The 18,515-nt window shown below is 43.1% G+C and overlaps 1 protein-coding gene across 1 annotated transcript in view; it reads left to right on the top strand.

Annotated features, from left to right (window-relative positions):
* Positions 1-18,515, top strand: part of REV1 (REV1 DNA directed polymerase) — a 429,753-nt gene that overhangs the window by 389,232 nt on the left and 22,006 nt on the right. The window contains exons 18-21 of the mRNA XM_069204390.1: positions 156-398; positions 7,171-7,288; positions 11,475-11,695; positions 15,552-15,708. Coding sequence (XP_069060491.1) covers positions 156-398; positions 7,171-7,288; positions 11,475-11,695; positions 15,552-15,708 — 739 coding nt within the window. The remainder of the gene's footprint in view (positions 1-155; positions 399-7,170; positions 7,289-11,474; positions 11,696-15,551; positions 15,709-18,515) is intronic.

Genomic DNA, 18,515 nt, shown 5'->3' with positions numbered 1-18,515 from the left:
ACACCATTGTTTTTAATTTGATATTGCAATTGGTATGTGCTGATTAAATTGTTTTTTCCTGTCTTATGTCTGACAGCCTATAAGAATGTTTTCTACATAATTAAGATAGAATAATTACGATAGAATGTACACAAATTCCACTTCCTTTTTTGCAGTTGGATCCATCTGTTCTAGAGGCACTACCTCCAGATATCCGTGAACAAGTGGAGCAGACCTATTCCATTCAACGCGGAATAATACATAATGATAGCAAGAAAGAGCAAATAAATAGCTCCAACACATCCCTAATGTCACAGCCAGTAGCAACTGTCCTTTTGCAAATACCAGAGCTACAAGAAGCAGGAGAAGCAGGCAGTGAAACAGGAATAAGTGTCATTGCCTTACCTGCATTTTCACAGGTGAGCATTCAATTGTAAGCCTATCTTGAGGGATAGATATTCAAACAAGTTGTCGCTCAGTGTCATTGAAGTTGTATAACGGTTAATTGGAGAAAAAAAGCATATTCATGCAGGGTTCACAGCAGCCCGACTATTTCTCGCCTTGCCAGGGTGAATGTGCAGTATACTGGGCTAGTGCAGTGCAGGTAAACTTTGTAGGTAAATCTTAGTCACTGTCATTTCGGCTTATATATACATCACTGGCGTCCGCCGCAAATCTCAAGGGGAGGGGGGATGAGGAGGAGACAGGACAGGTGGGTCGTTGGTCTGGGAAGGAATAAAGAATAATTAAAAAATACCTCTTTCTGTTGCCGCCACGATCCTCTCCTGGTGTCCCAGCATTCACTGCTGGTACACCATCACAGGCTCCCCAGCAATCCTGGCACTGCTTACATGCTATGCATAGCATGTAAGCAACGTAAGGATTGGTCTGAGCATCAGTCACTGCTGCTCAGACGCAAGCCTGGGGTCTGTGCAGTTTCTCCAGCCAGGCTGTGTATGCCGCCGGGTTGGAGGAACCTAAGTGCGCATGTGTGTTTGGCCGGCCTGAGGCAGCCGGCCAAACACACATGTGCACTTAGTGCCCTCTCTCCTCCTCCCCACTCCCACCTCCCATGGCCCAGCCCCTCCCTTTCCTGCACTGCTGTGCCAGAAGCAGAAAAATAAAATGACAGAAAACTATTATTTTATTTTTCTGTTTCTCGCACAGCCAGTGGGGAGACGCTTCTTCGCCATAGCGAAGGAGCCACCCCTGATATACATTGGGGTTCTCCAACACTTATTTTATTTTCAGTGTAAAATCATTTCATTTTCCAGCATTGGGTCTTTCATTTTCATTTTGGGAAATTCTCTATATATTAACAGCAAGGCATTTTTTTATGTAACATTACAAAATCATTCATAACTGTAACCCATCTACTTCATTTTGACTTTTGACCTTTGTCCGTGAGTGAATATGCCTCAAGTTCTACCTCTGGAGGCCATATTAGCACCCTTTTTCACTGCCTCAGCGTTGGCTCTGCTTCATCCTGGGAAGGCCAGTCTGGACTCTTACTGCATGTCCCCTCTGAATGGGAACACATGCAGCTCCATAGCGCAGTGGTTCCCAACCTGTGGTCCGCGGACCCCCCGGGGTCCGTGACACATTCCCCGGGTGGTCCGCAGGCCTGGGTTTGGCCCTTGTACAGGAATATGTGCGTGCGTGCTTTTATATTTAAGACTTTATTTGTGTAGCAGTTTTAAAAGCACTGCACAGTTCCCTGTACAACCGGTAGCTTTCAGGCAATAATAAAAGCGTCAAGATAACTCTGGTGATTAATGTATCTGCTGGAGAGAGATAGTTTTGTCTAGTAGCAGTTTTGACTCATCTAAAGTAGCACAGATTGTTAATACGGTAGCTGCAATGAATGTGTATAATGCAAGGAAAAGTATTTTATGTGCATATTACAGTGGATTAACTGCTTTTTTCTCTGAGATTCTTTTGTTATTGTGCAGCTCATAAGTTAGAACCCTAATTTAGCACAGTGCTATGAACTGCCATCAAAGAGCTGCATGCAAACAGCATGGCACAAATTGCAAAGATCCCCCGTCCCCAGTCTTTCATTAGCCTTATGCTGCTTTAAAGAAAAGAAAAAAAAAAAGGTTTGCATGCGTAGAAATATATTCTTATTAATAAAGTTAGAGCTAGCCACTGTGTTATGTTCTGAATCACAAGTTTGTGCTTTGCCAGACCACACACTCTTAAAAGATGCTACCAGTGTGGATGACGTGAATCCTACACCTTGTAGTCCCCTGTAAAGTGCTCAGAGACCCTACAGTGGTATGAGAGGTACTATACATCAAATGAATTACATGTGACAGAGAGGCTATGGAGATATGAGAGACCCTTATGATTTTATTTCCTTTTCCTACCACATATTTATGTGAAAAAGCTTTCTCAGATCTTATGTACCTAAAAAAACAAAAACAGAAATTGCTTGGGAAATGTAGAATCTGACCTGGAGAGGCAGCTTTCCTAAATAAAACCAAACATTGAAAAGTTAGTCGCCAAGATGCAGCGCCAACCTTCCCATTAAAAATGTTCAATTTTTGCATACTTTTTTAATATAAAATAATTATATCTTTAGTAATTTGAGTATTTGTTTGGTGCGTACTTGTTTGTGTACTTTTTTGTGAATTACTGTTTTAATGTTTAAAATTTCAACTATACAAATTGCTTTGGGGTCCCCGGCTTCCAGTAGTGTTTCAGTGGGGGTCCTCAGGAATCAAAATGTTGGGAACCACTGCCATAGCGGATTCCACCTTCCTGGGCCTCATTAATGCAGTGCAGCTTGAATCTGCAGCACTAGTGTCAGTGTGCAAAAACATGATGGACAGAAATGTACCTTAGAGTAAATATTATACTACTCATTAATGTTTTGTGCAGCTGTTTAACATACATATATGACAAGCTTCAGTGAATGATATTTCACCTTCTTCTTAATTATAACTAGGCTTTCCTGTTTTCGGTTTCTATTTGTTATACTTTCTGGTGTCTTTTTTCAGTGTTTTCCAATGTTTTCAGAAATAGTAAAAATCATAGGTTATCATTGTTTGCTCTTTTTTTGTTCTGTAAAAAATAAGTTGATGGTGTTTTCCAGTGCTCATAAAGAATTTGACACTTATTTCCTTGTTTCCTATTGTTAATTCTTCCTTCCATCATTCCTTCTCCTTATTTCTCTTTCATTTACAGCTTCCTTGAATTTGCTTTTGCAAGTAACTTTTCATTACTGCCCTCACCTCCTTTGAATTTGCTCTTCCAAGTAATTTCGTTTACTCCCTCACCTCCCTGGCAGTCTCATTTCCCAGCACTCAAGCTCCTCTTTCCAGCAAACACTCCCACCTGTATGCAGGATGTGCATGCATGGGGATTCAACTCATTAAGATTTGATTGCAGCAGATAAAATGTTAATGTGCTATTAAAGTCTCATCTTCGCATATTCCTGCTTTACAAAGTCTTGGGGGAGAAGTCTGATAAAGAACTAATATGCATACTGTTAGCTGTAAGATTGACAGTAAACTTGGTGAAGTATGAAGAAGCAACAAAGGGAATAAATAAACCCTTGACCTGTTGGATGCCTTAGTTTCTAGTTCATTTTATGTTGCTGGACCATGCCCATGGGATTTTTTTTAACACCAGCACAAAGACTGCTAAGAATTGAAGTTTTTTTCCCCAAGAATATGGGCCTTTATTTGATTGCAGTGCTGGGCTGCATTCCTTCCACACATATGTGAGAGATCCCCAAGGCACTTTACTTCACATTCTATGCCACGTTCACTGTTCTATTATGTCTTCTGCCTTGGGGGAAAGAATGAGCATTGCTCAATATTTTGCCATGGAGGCAATAGGAATGAAAACTTAATTTTGCTGATCCTTTACTGCACCATGAATACGTTCTCCTTCAGTATGCAGGCCCAGAACCAGTTCTGTTTTTGATCAAATTGTGCTGTCCTATTTCATCAGACAGCCTGAGAGCCAAATACAGATAAACACCCCTCAAAGTCCTCTTGGCCAGAGGCTAACTTGATATTGCTGCTAGTGACCTACATTCCAAGCAAGGAAAGTCAATGTAAAGGCAGACAAGTTGAGTTGGCTGCTTCTCTTCTGTCACCACTTATCACTTCTCCGTCACTATACTGACTGTGTGGCCATCCTTGGTTGGATCCATTTAACTGCAAGGCAACACTCTCCAGTGTGATGATCCCAGGTCTAGGAAGAGCGGGACAAGGAAAATCATGCCCGGCCATTACAGTGGCAACATGGACACCTATATGTTCCCTCAGTATACCACACTTGTTTGCTCCTTCATTACTGCTTCTACCATGCATACTAAAATAACGTTCCAGAGGAATTTGTGTTCTTGATTTCGCTTGCCCCTGAACTGCCCAGATGCCATTTGTTTCCCCTTTTGCCTCATCTGGCAGTGGAACCAGCCTTTTGTCTACATCTGAAGCCAGTATCCTTACTAGTTGTCACACTCTGTCAACTATCCCTCACAAGGTTCTGCCTGACAGCATGAAGAAAGGGGGATGCTTAAAAGGATGAAAGAGGGTGGCGGTTGGAGTCTCTTGCAACATCCAGAGGTAGTTCACTTGGTTTAGGGAAGGGTATCCTTCTCAATGGGTTTTGAGTGTAGTGAGTATGTGGGGTATCTAGCTGGTCTTCTAAAAACACAGAGGGCGGCACAACCAGAAACTTTGTTGTGGCCAGGGAACTAGTTGAACCACTGTCACACATGTGAGTGTGTTTAACAGTAGTTATGCACATCAAGATAATGAGCACACACCCACGGAACCTCTTTGCCAAAGCACTAAGGAGTAAAGAGACAAACTACAACGCATGCAGCACAAGTCAGGGGTGGCCACATAATATGTAGTAACCAGTAGAAGTGAAGAGGCCTTTTTACCTGTGTCACTGCAATGAGGCCTACAGGCTCACTCATTTAAAGTTCCTTTTATGTGGGTTTCCTCACCCTTGGCCTACATCAAGTTAGTATGTAACACTGTGCAGTGTGTGTTTTGTATGCATATGCAAGGTGTATATGCACCTGTGGATGATATAGTACATGGAAGATTCAGGGTTCCATTTTGGGAAGCAGCCACAGGGCTGACAGGAGAAGGATGAGGAAGTAGAGGCACCCCGACAGATCTGTGGATTTCTGTATTCCTTTGAGCAGGGTTGGGCACACACTGGACGAAGAAGAGGAGCCAGCCTCTCCAGCACACTTCTAAGGGTGCCCTCTGAATCAGAGAGACGTCACTAAAAAAGGGGGTGGGGCACATTTCAGGAAGGATTAATAAAGAGCTTGGGTTGAGGCCCTTGGGTGACCTTTAGATACAAATATCACTGTGGCTGACATCCAGGTGTGAACCTTTAGTCTCTCCTATGGCCTTCCTATGGCCTGTGTTGTGGGGCTGTAAAATGTGGAGTCAGTCCTGCTGTGACAGACTGCTTTCCTGAGTCAGGGAAGAGGAGAGGGCACTGCAAAAGGAAGACAGAAACTTCAAAGACTCAGGCCCTAAATAACATTTGTTGTCTGGAACTAGACTATAAGAAGGAGAGCTGGAGGCCCCCAAAATGATCCATCATCCTTTTGTATTGCTCAAGTTGCCCTAAGTGGGAAGGGTATGCCCAGACGTGTGTCCCGTTCTCACTGTGCCACTGGATTCAAGCTAGCCTGGCTGATGAAGGGTGATAACCTGAAACCGGTCCCAGGATGCTTGTTTCTGGTCCAGGGAGGACTGGCTTGGCAGTACGGGCTGGACTGTTCCCATGAGGAACAGGGTCAAGACTGATTTGCATATGGCTGGGTCCAAACTGGGGAGGCATGGTAAGCAAAAGAACGATGGATTAAACTCAGATCTGTGACTGGGGGGTGAGTGTTTGCATTGTTCAGCACTCCGTCCATCTTCCTTTTCTGCCCCTAAAATGATCGTCTGTGTGCAGTGTGAATCGCCAACCCTGTATGCCAGAGGGGGACGGCCATGAAGGGAACCTGCTGTTGTGCCGATTGGGCCATCTTCTGAGTGGGCAGCAGGAGTTATGACCCCGTATGCCAGTGGGGGCCACTGGGAGGAAGACAAGGAGCCCAACTTTGTGGATGCGGCCGCAGTGGTTACCCGTGTGGGTCAGAGCCTTAACTGAGGTTCAGAACCAGGAACTATTAACAACTCCTCATCCTCCCACTCCCATCAAGGAGAATACCAAAGAAAACCTACAGTTGCATTGGAGGAACGCTGAAGATACACAGCTGCTGTCCCTGCAGAGCTGCGTGTGATACTCACCTGAGCCAGCCGCTGTAGATGCCAAGCGTGCGAGAAGCACTTGCAGGTACTTTGGTTGGAGGGTTCCCTCTGGCACAAGTAAGACTGAGCTACGGGCTGAAAGCTCTCAGGGGAACTTGTCTGCCAAATAGTGCTTTAGCCCTGGAACAGTTTTGAACTTTCTAACGGTGTCTGAGTGGGACTGCTGAGACTCAGTTAGTGAGGCTTAACCTGAATGTCTCCTCTAATGTATGGTGCCTAACCACTACTGCTATTGAGAAGAAAGTAGTACTCAGGGGAATGCCATTAAACCCTAGAGCCCTGACCTCAGGGGGCTATGTGTATTGTTTGTGTATGCCATATTTCACTTTGTGTTTGTATATTAATTCTGCCTTTGTCATAAAAGAAAGTATTTCGCTGGACAATAATGGTATTAAGAATATTCTAAGTTGCGAGCCTGTGTTCACCCCGTGTCTTTTTCTCCCACTCCCCTCCCCCTCACCCCCCAATGAGAGACAAGTGCTAAAGGGGTTCTTGGCCCAGTTGCTCAGGGTCCAAAGTAGGTTGGGCCCAGTAGCTCCTGCATGCTCCATGGCCCTTTGAACAGGGTTTTGGCACTTATTAGTTAAACTGAAAAAGAAACTTGTGAAACTGAAGAAACTTCTTCACATTCGATGCCCAGTCAAAGTATCAAGTCACAGCTCTCCTAATTCATGCTGAAGGGTCGAATATAATCAGAATGTTGCTTTATTCATTTCTGGAGAGTTCCTATATGCTTGGTGCTATCTTGTTTGGACACGAATGTGTACCTAAAAAAAGAATTGTTGTGCTTCTTTAAGGTTACATGATCTAGTAACTGTAGATGACTTGATATGTGACACTTGAACAAGAGAAAAATTTGCTTGTGTATTTTATTTTATTTTAAATTCAGGTGGACCCAGAGGTTTTTGCTGCGCTCCCAGCAGAGCTTCAAGAGGAACTCAAAACAGCGTACGGTCAGCGGATGAAACAATCCGAGAACACTGTTGTGCAACCAACTTGTACATTTGGTATGAGCACAGTGTGTCATGTTGTTGTTGTGTATTGTGTGCTTATCCGTATTGAAGAACAAAGGCAAATTGAGTTTATATCTGGGTTTAAAGATTGTCAGATTCCATATTGGCCGCTTGTGGTGAACAGATATTGAAAGTTAGCATGTTTGTGCAAGATAGAAGTCTAAATATTAAACCCCAAAGCTGCAAACAAGTTGCAGGCAGGATGGTTAATGTGTTGCCTCAAGACTTGTATGGTTGAACATGAGAATGAGCTACCTTACAAAGGGAATGAGTTATTTATTCATATATTGTTTTAAACCCTTGTGTGTTGGGGCCATTGGCTGATCTAGACTAATGGATTATAGACAAGAGGCATCCAAATCATTCTGTCGTGGTAGGTGGGCTGATTAGCCTTTTTTTGACCTTTGTTCAACAGTAAAGCTGTGTGTAGGGGCTGTTCCTAATGCAAGTTAAATAGAAAATGTAAGGCAGAAATATATGGCTTGGGAGATCCAATTGAAATGTGATTGACTAATGGCTAGACTGAAGTCAGGATGGGAAACAGTAGTGGTTGAATATAATTTTAGATGCACAAAGAGGTAGTCTGAAAATAGTGACTAGTTTGGTGAGTAAGGTGGCTTACCAGACAGGGAAATAACCATAATAAGGGCATGCGAGCACACCAAGATGATTTCAGTTTAAAGACAATGGATTCAGAATAAACAGGCTACTTTTATAGACAAGTACACAGCTAAAATGAACTGAAAGAATAAATACAATACAATAATATCTGACGTTCTAAGCTTTTCACCCCATGAGTTTCAAAGCAAAGCAGCAGAGCCAACAAAATTGTGATTTTGTTGATTTTTAGCATGTTGTTTAGATGTTATATTGCACCAACCTATTGCTTTTCAGCTACTTCACAGAGCCAAAATTGCTGTTTCCCTCCGTAATTAGGAGCCGAAGAACCACCACGTTTCAGGTGTCAACACTCACCAGGCTCACCCTTTAGAAACCTTTTACCAGAGGCAGATCCAGCACACGACCACTAATCTGTTTAGGGTGGGTCTTTTAAGGTACGTTGTTCCTGTTCGGATCCCCAGAAGAAGCCTGGCACTCCATCTAAATATCTCACATGCTCTGGAAGGAATCCCCTTGTGCACCAATGATATTTGTGTTTTTGTTAATCTGCAACAAATCCTCTCGTAGGCCATTTGTTTCTGCAAACCAAACACGTATGCAAATTGGAACCAGATAAATAAGGAGCCTACTTGGCATACTGCTTTGCCTTTAGTTTATCTGCCACACCAGGAGAGCCAGGATGTTTTGATATAAATATATATCCAACTACAGCCAAGGTCAAAATGACCCCTCAATGTTTCCAATTTTGATTTGCAAGTGGTCTGTATTTTGCTTGAATACAGATTTAATGCTAGAAGTCATTGTGTGGCCGTTTCTTTCATCTTTTCTGGAGCTTTGTCCGAGGACAATGTGTGTGGCCTCCCGCAGCCTGATAATCAAGGAATTAACAAGGGGGGGGTCTTCGCACATTCCTACTTTGGTAAATTGTATACCATTAAATTTGACAGTCGTACCATCTGCAGTTTCCAAATTCTGTCAATTACAGAAGTGGATTATGAAGCACTTAAACATAAGTCATTACTTCTACTACAAATGTTATATAAAAGGAGATGCATAAGGACAGTGGTAGATAATATTGGTGACTTTTAGGAGTAAGGGCCAGATTTACTAAAAAGTGGTGCAGCGCGGTACTGCGCCACAATTTCCAGCGCTGCGCTAGGTCACTTTAGAAACGCAGGGATGTGTCGTATTTACTAATTTATGGCGCACACCTGTGTTTCCCCCTGCACCAGTGCTAAATTTAGATGCCAGCGCCAATGCAGGTACCCTTGCACCATAGTGCAAGGGTGTCTGTGTTGAGGGGATTGATTGTTTATGTGCACAAAGGTTTCCCTTTCTGCACATAAGCAATCCACAACGACTATTGGCACTTCTATGTGTGCTGCTAAATGCAGCACACATAGAAGTAGCATATCAGCATTTTTTTTATGATTGTTTATGTGCAGGAAGGGACACCTTCCTGCACATAAACATCCATTCATGGCCCTTTGCTTTTTCTATGTGTGCTGCGAAATGCAGCACACATGGAAAAAGCAAAAACAAGAAGGGATAAAAGTATTCCTCCTCATTGTGGCATGCTAACTCCACCCCCAGGGTGGTGTTCGTTTTTGGCACTGCCACAGATTTACACCTTTTTGTAAATCTGGGGCAGCATCAAAAACAATTGGTGTTGCAGTGGAATGCCCACAGCACCATCCAGTGCACGCTTCTCTGACGCAGAAAACTGCGTCGGAGGGGCCCATATTTACAAAGTGGTGTTAAGCCACAAAAAAGTGTCTTTGCCCCACCTTGTAAATATGGTACACGGCATAGTGCCTCCGGAGCGTTGCAAAACGTGAGGCTTCGGTGGTGCAAGGGCCTTGTAAATCTGGCCCTGAGTCCTGTATTTTTGTTGTGTTGGTTTCTAACACATACAATATTATGAAAATACTTTTAAGTACACGTTAAATACAGGGAACCCACTACTCTTTTGGGAATTACAGGTTATGTGGGAATATTCGAAGATGTGGAGTGGGAAAAATGAAGGCATCAGTGAGATTCCTGATGTCATTCCACATTTCTCTGTGACAAACTGGGAATGGCATGGCATCCTGACTGTGTGGAAGAGGAGCTGAAGGTGAATTTTCCTAATCTTGGGCAACTTGAACTTGCTGTTGCAGCAAAGCAAGGCTGGTCTTTATCCAAAAGCCTTTCAGTGCATTCAGAAAATAGGAATGGTTGCCACATTTGAAGTCTTCACAGAAGTGCCCCTTTTGTACATGTTAACAATGCATGTCAGCCAAGCTCTCATCATGGCTGCATAGATGTGTAGTCAATAGAGAACGTCCGATTCAAAATTGTTTTATAGTGGTGAACCTCTTTCGTGCCTTCCAGTGATAATCGTTATTCATTAATCTAATTTGAATAATGTGACTGCGTGACAATCCTATCTCTTACTCATCAAGTATCGCTGCCTATATAAACAGGGAAGAGAGAAAGCCAGCTAAGAAACTGTTTCATTGTGTTGAGCCTCTTACCTGCACTCATAATGTTATGCATTGACAAAGAATCCAATTCAAAGATTGTGACCCTGTGAAAGAAGTCTTCAATATTGATATATTAAATATGCCAGGAACTTCCAGCCAGACGCTGAGGAATAACTTATATCATGTGCACCTTTGAGCAGCTAAAGTTACAGGTAAGTAACTTTTCATATGTATGACATTCCATTATAATATTGTGTGCTTTGCTGCTTACGGTATACATATTAATTTATACCTCTTGTAATAATGTGGTATAGCAGCTCTAAAGGCTCTGGGCACCACAGATCTCTGAAAAACCCTGACCTCCTTGTGATAGAGACACAGGTGTAACTGTAGTAAGAAAAGGTTGGATACATGTGAAAATGTCTATTAAATGTACTTTCTTTCTACAACTAGACAAATATATTATGAACGTTTCCTTATTTTTCAGCATCGAAAAATCATCTGCTGCACATAAAGAAAGCTGCAGTGAAAAGCAAAAAGAAGAATAGAAAAAAAATTCAAGTCAGTCCAGTTAAAACAATCCAAAATATTTTGCCTATATAAACAGGGAAGAGAGAAAGCCAGCTAAGAAACTGTTTCATTGTGTTGAGCCTCTTACCTGCACTCATAATGTTATGCATTGACAAAGAATCCAATTCAAAGATTGTGACCCTGTGAAAGAAGTCTTCAATATTGATATATTAAATATGCCAGGAACTTCCAGCCAGACGCTGAGGAATAACTTATATCATGTGCACCTTTGAGCAGCTAAAGTTACAGGTAAGTAACTTTTCATATGTATGACATTCCATTATAATATTGTGTGCTTTGCTGCTTACGGTATACATATTAATTTATACCTCTTGTAATAATGTGGTATAGCAGCTCTAAAGGCTCTGGGCACCACAGATCTCTGAAAAACCCTGACCTCCTTGTGATAGAGACACAGGTGTAACTGTAGTAAGAAAAGGTTGGATACATGTGAAAATGTCTATTAAATGTACTTTCTTTCTACAACTAGACAAATATATTATGAACGTTTCCTTATTTTTCAGCATCGAAAAATCATCTGCTGCACATAAAGAAAGCTGCAGTGAAAAGCAAAAAGAAGAATAGAAAAAAAATTCAAGTCAGTCCAGTTAAAACAATCCAAAATATTTTGAAAAAGAAACTTGTTGGAAGTCCAGCCAAAAGTGCTTTGATAACTTCTGGTAGTCCACAGAAGCTAATAGACGGATTCCTAAAACATGAAAACACTGCTCCTTCCAAGCCCCAGGTAAGCGTATTTCCTGTACACACTTAGTAATTATTAATTTTCACTTTAGGATTCATGACGTTAACCAACTTAATGGCTGGGAGCATTTGATATACTGATGCAACATTTCTCATCTAGCCATGAGATAAAGGCCCATCCGCAGTAATCACTGCCACTGGTGAGGATGGATTGATACGTCTCTCCACCCAGCCGTCTCACTCCCCCCCGCCCCCTCCCACCCCCCACCCCCCAAGTGGATGGTTGAAGAAACCCCTTATTCAATGGACTGTTTTATATGCCGAAACCTGACTTTAGGAATACTTTTCTCCTTACTGGTGATCCCAAAAATGTGCATGACACTTCCACAACTGTGCCTGAATGTGAAATTCAAGTCTTACTGCAGGCATTTAGGTGCCTGATGAAATGTTTCGGTCCCAGGGTGGTTTGGAAAGATCCACACACTTTGGAAGTAGATATATCCAGTATGCATCTTCTTACAGGTGTAGGCCAGGGTGAGGGTGTGAGAGCCTCGTGCAGAGAACCTAGGAAATATGCCAGTAAAAGGTTGTAAGTGGCAGCAGATCTCACGGTATGTAAGTACACAAACTTGGTGGTGCACTCAAAATACGTCAATTCTTTTTTTTTTTTTAAGTCTTTGTTCACATATCCTCTTTATTTTTATTCCAGCATCCTTTATTCAATTTCCCTTAAAGAAACATTACAGCCTCAGGCAAAGTGTTTCATTTGTAAAACAAACTTCTTCAGGGCTGCAATATAATATATAACAACAACATATATAATCAACACCATATATGCAATTAAAATCGGTACTACCTGTGGAATTACTTCCCCAACACCATGTGTATGACATAACACACCAAGGAAAATATGCTCCTGCAATGTAAGAACGCCAGCAAATAACATTGACAATAAGTATTCCTAATTTGGAATTTCTATGTGACTTCCTATAGTGGTCCCATGAGCGCAATCTTGAAGGCCTGTTCCCCAATTCTAGAAGCCAAAGAATTAAGCTACCTAAGGAAAGATCTCACTCTAGTCTTGCCGTGACACCAGTGATGCGTGCCCATATGTACTAATGCAAAAAAAGGAAAGATCCACATAGACCACTGAGCATACCCCATGGTGCAGAAACCCAAGAGGTCTGCCTAACGATGATGAGGGATCACTCAGGTCTCTCACAAGCCTGTGCTAAATTGCCACGGGCACCATCATATAAAAGGGTGAGGGATACTAATTACTTTAATATCCCATTTTCATCCTCACAGTGATTGTGATGTAACCGGTCTATACAGCATACTTTGTGTATCAGAATAATCCAATTAGCATACATGAATAGTGCACAAATGCATCATCATGAATATTAGCAAAATCCCTCTGAACCCTCATTAGCACCATTCCTAAAGAGCAGATGGGATCCATATTCCAAATCTCCTCCACTCCCTATAGTCCAATCAAAAATCCCATCATCTGACATCCAAATTTTTCAAGAAAACAAAAATCAAGGATCGAAAAATCAAAGATTCCACCGCTCCAGTTTCACCATCATGAGAATCCGAATACCCCTATGTATCCCATCTTGTTACAAAGGTGGAATCACACACCAGGGTTTGCCAGTTATCCTTGCTTCCCTGTAAATGGTCAAAATAATCAATTGCAAAATACCATACACCGAACCTAAACAATAATGTCATCAGCCTCTGCCAATTACACCCCATATGAGGAGATCCATATTTAGATTCCCATACCTCCAAATTCAACACCAGCTCCACTGAAGTTCACAGACAATAATGCAATGCACCTCCAATGGTGTTCACAAAAAATACCATACACCGGGCCTAAACAATAATGTCATCAGTCGCTGCCAATTACACCACATATGAGGAGATCCATATTTCAATTCCTACATCTCCAAATTTAACACCAACTCTACTGATATCCAGAAATAGTACTACAATACACCTCTAGTGGTGTTCATAAAAAATTGTGAAATTCACAATCTGTGTTATGCCCCAATTCTGTTGCTGTCAAACAACAGATCCATTTTGCTTCAGTCTGTCTCAGAAGCAATTCCCTATCTCCACCACCTACGTTTAACGGTATGTGGTCAATCCCATGAAACTACACTTTTTAATTGCCTCAGTGTTTGTTTCACATTATAATGCTCCATCATGAGGTATTTTGTTTTACCACTTTTCTATGCCCTGGAGTGTTCCTGGATCTGATATTTTAAAGTTTGAAGCATGCTTCCCACATTTATTAGGTTACATTCAGAGCCAATGACACATAACAAACTGTTTGTTACGTTTGAAGAAGTGTCCTATTTTGTATTTCTAGGGGGTATTATATCTATATCTTATTCCTTCCCAGTTCACACACATTGCAGTTGTTACATGTAAAAAAAAAAATGTTTTAAAAAAAAGAGTTAATGACCACGATCTGTTCTTCCTCACTGAACGCCAGTCGACACTCTTCCAGTATCCTGTGACCCATACTCCCTCACACACCAACTTTCGATGATCTTCAACAGTGCACAGGTCGTATTGTCAGAGAATGTTTCAGAGAGTATAAGGAAAATATATCCTTCAAATTCTGCAACACCAAATGACTGTGGTTGGATCAGCATGGTATCTGCAACTTCTGCCTCTTGCCTGACCATGAGGACATGGCCTGCGGCTTCTGCCCTGCCTTCCGCTGCAAGAAACCACTTAGGTACAGAAGGAAGAGATACTAGATGCGTCATAAAATGCAATCCTCATACTAGACCCACATATTTTCAGGGAACAAGACCCGCTTAAGGCCAAAGAAGAAAAAACTGGCCTCTTGGGCACATCCAGCCTGAATCCTATCTTCACAAATTCCTCTGATAATGAGAACAAAAAAGCTGAGACTTTGAAACCTTCTGGCTTACACACCAGAACCATGTCCATGTCTGCAGCTTCAGTGCCAACACCCAAACACTAGTTAATAAATCATCGTCCCCAAAAACATGCCTCAGCCCAGGCAGGGCACGGCTTCTGCAGGAGAGGGGCGGTGAGCACCAAGCCATAAATTGCAATGACATTCAGGTCCACATCCAATGCCTAGAGCCAGTCGATCCCAAGACCAGGCCTCAGCGCCTACCAAGCAACCGCTCAAAGCATCGGGTCATATTGGCAGGGAACTCCGCCTCCTGTTGTTTTGAAGGAATGACAAGAGTGGGGCCAGGAGACAGTACTACAGAAGAAGGCTGGTATACTTGGCGTCTCCAGACAAAGCTCAACATGCCCTCTCTTGACATCCCTAAGAAATACAGGCTCACCTTTGAGGACAAGATGCTTTTGAGATAACTAGACCTCTCAACCCCAAGAGGCGAATGAACAGAGACGAAAGCCCTGCACCCCAGCTGCCTGCTCCATGAAATTTGCTTCCACCACTCACACATTCTCCAAAACCCACTCTGCCACCTACCCAGACAGGTCAGGCCATAACTTTTCCTGTCCAGGGAGCTCTTATGAGCCACATGCTTGGTTCTACCCCACCCACTAGGCATGCATGGTGCGCTTTCCTACAAAATTATACAGCTGTTTTTTTTCCTTCAACTTAGCATTGTTGTACAACATGTGTAAAAACCATTCACAATGGCAATAGGTCCCTAAGGTGAAATCCTCTTGGCTTTGTCAGTGCTTGTTTCATATTTGTCATTGCTGCTTGTATATGTTCAGAAGCTGATACACATGTACTTAATGATTTTTATATTTAGATTTTTCAGCATCATTTTCAGTCACATGTTCATGCATAGTAAACTGGTGCACAATTTGTGTTTAAGACTAATACAAAAGTAGAATCCAGATACCTGTGATTGCCTTTATTTTTACAGGGTGATCCATGCCCCTCAACCTCAAAAGCTTCAGGAATACCAGCTGTGCCGACCAAAACATCTGTTTTGTTTAAACCACAAACTCCAAATCTGGCTGGGGCCATTGAATATAATGATGTTAAGACATTACTTAAAGAATGGATTACAACAATTGCAGGTGAGTCATATGTTGGACATTATCCAGTTGTAGTTTGCATTGTTCCCTGTTTTGTAATGTCTGTAAAAATAGTTAATTTGCTGAGTGTTCCTGTGAAACCTTCTGGCTGGGACCTGTGAAAGTTGGTGGTCACTGGCCAATAACAACTGTGGGACTTATCATTTAATACTCATGTACACAGGCCGCAGATACTACTGCTGTCCAACTGGATGACCAAGTTACATCCTCCTTACAGTAGGTAGTTTGAGTATTGGAAGCTTTCTCCGTGAACTGGTAGTACTTTTTGAACCTGGATACAGTATACACTATCCCTATACAGTAAACGTTAGTGATCATTCCGAACTATAGCTTTTAAGGTACGCATTTCCATTTACAGCAGAATGAGCCAGGAGGTCTTAGCAGGTTCTTACTGAGACCCCTAAAAGGTTTTACAGAGCAAACACTGTAATCCTTCCCATGTTCAAATTACATAAGTTTATGACGTTGCCTGCTGTTCTAGGAAACTTAGGATTTCTCTCCTTTTACTATGGATTTAAGTCAACAATCAAGAGGACTACAGATGCTAGACTGAATATTTCAATTTATCGCCTGAGCTACGATGCATATTGTCTTTGTGCTGTGTGTGTTTTGCAGCTGCATTAGGCTGTCTATAAAGCACATTAATATATTTAGACTCCATAAGCCCACAGTCCTAAGTGTACTGTGAATCCCACCTGGCAGAAAATTGTCCAAAAGTCTGATTCAGCGGCCAGTAAATGGGACCTAAGGGCTAAATTAGTTGATGACAGGGGCACTGGACGCAATTAAAGTGCTGACTAGTTAATACTACATGTCAGTCACAGGAGGGGGATTTACTGGTGCTGGAAATGGGGTAGCAAATACAGGAGTGGTCCTGGAAAAAATATTTAAGGGTCTGAATCTGAGGAATAGCTGGTCCTGCTTGAAAACGTTGGCAGCTTTGACCACAGGGCCAAAGGCGCTCACTGGACCCAAGAGTTGCCTTTGGGAGATAGTCTAGGCTAAGGGCCTGATTTTGATTGAATCTCCGTGGAAGGGGGTGGCATATGACTTCCGGCTTCCTGACCCCCTAGGTCTGAAGACGCCACACCCACGTCCTCACATAGCTTGGGGAGCTTGCACAGAACGGTGGCTGGTACAGGGCTGGCGGGGTGGTACGCCTCTTCCGTGGTCACAAAAGGGGCAAAAGGCAAACAATGGACAAGGGGTCACCAAACGGCCCAAGGATTTTGCCTTACCTGGAGAATTCTTAAAGTGCTTGAGCACCGAGTTTGCCGTCTCACCAAACAAGTGAGTCCCATCAAAGTGCATGTCCGTAACGTTTGCCTGGACATCTGTAGGAAAGTACCATCTTGCCTGGCATGTTACCCCCATTTTTCACTGTATATATGTTGTTTTAGTTGTATGTGTCACTGGGACCCTGGTAACCCAGGGCCCCAGTGCTCATAAGTGTGCCTGTATGTGTTACCTGTGTAGTGACTAACTGTCTCACTGAGGCTCTGCTAATCAGAACCTCAGTGGTTATGCTCTCTCATTTCTTTCCAAATTGTCACTGACAGGCTAGTGACCATTTTTACCAATTTACATTGGCTTACTGGAACACCCTTATAATCCCCTAGTATATGGTACTGAGGTACCCAGGGTATTGGGGTTCCAGGAGATCCCTATGGGCTGCAGCATTTCTTTTGCCACCCATAGGGAGCTCTGACAATTCTTACACAGGCCTGCCACTGCAGCCTGAGTGAAATAACGTCCACGTTATTTCACAGCCATTTTACACTGCACTTAAGTAACTTATAAGTCACCTATATGTCTAACCTTTACCTGGTAAATGTTAGGTGCAAAGTTACTTAGTGTGAGGGCACCCTGGCACTAGCCAAGATGCCCCCACATTGTTCAGAGCCAATTCACTGAACTTTGTGAGTGCGGGGACACCATTACACGCGTGCACTACATATAGGTCACTACCTATATGTAGCTTCACCATGGTAACTCCGAATATGGCCATGTAACATGTCTATGATCATGGAATTGCCCCCTCTATGCCACCCTGGCATTGTTGGTACAATTCCATGATCCCAGTGGTCTGTAGCACAGACCCTGGTACTGCCAAACTGCCCTTCCTGGGGTTTCTCTGCAGCTGCTGCTGCTGCCAACCCCTCAGACAGGCATCTGCCCTCCTGGGGTCCAGCCAGGCCTGGCCCAGGATGGCAGAACAAAGAACTTCCTCTGAGAGAGGGTGTGACACCCTCTCCCTTTGGAAAATGGTGTGAAGGCAGGGGAGGAGTAGCCTCCCCCAGCCTCTGGAAATGCTTTGTTGGGCACAGATGTGCCCAATTCTGCATAAGCCAGTCTACACCGGTTCAGGGACCCCTTAGCCCCTGCTCTGGCGCGAAACTGGACAAAGGAAAGGGGAGTGACCACTCCCCTGACCTGCACCTCCCCTAGGAGGTGTCCAGAGCTCCTCCAGTGTGCTCCAGACCTCTGCCATCTTGGAAACAGAGGTGCTGCTGGCACACTGGACTGCTCTGAGTGGCCAGTGCCACCAGGTGACGTCAGAGACTCCTTGTGATAGGCTCCTTCAGGTGTTAGTAGCCTTTCCTCTCTCCTAGGTAGCCAAACCCTCTTTTCTGGCTATTTAGGGTCTCTGTCTCTGGGGAAACTTCAGATAACGAATGCATGAGCTCAGCCGAGTTCCTCTGCATCTCCCTCTTCACCTTCTGATAAGGAATCGACCGCTGACCGCGCTGGAAGCCTGCAAACCTGCAACATAGTAGCAAAGACGACTA

Source organism: Pleurodeles waltl, chromosome 8, assembly GCF_031143425.1.
Source record: "Pleurodeles waltl isolate 20211129_DDA chromosome 8, aPleWal1.hap1.20221129, whole genome shotgun sequence".
NCBI lineage: Eukaryota > Metazoa > Chordata > Amphibia > Caudata > Salamandridae > Pleurodeles > Pleurodeles waltl.
The sequence above is the reverse complement of the archived record's forward strand: the minus strand, read 5'-3'. Positions and strand labels throughout refer to the sequence as shown.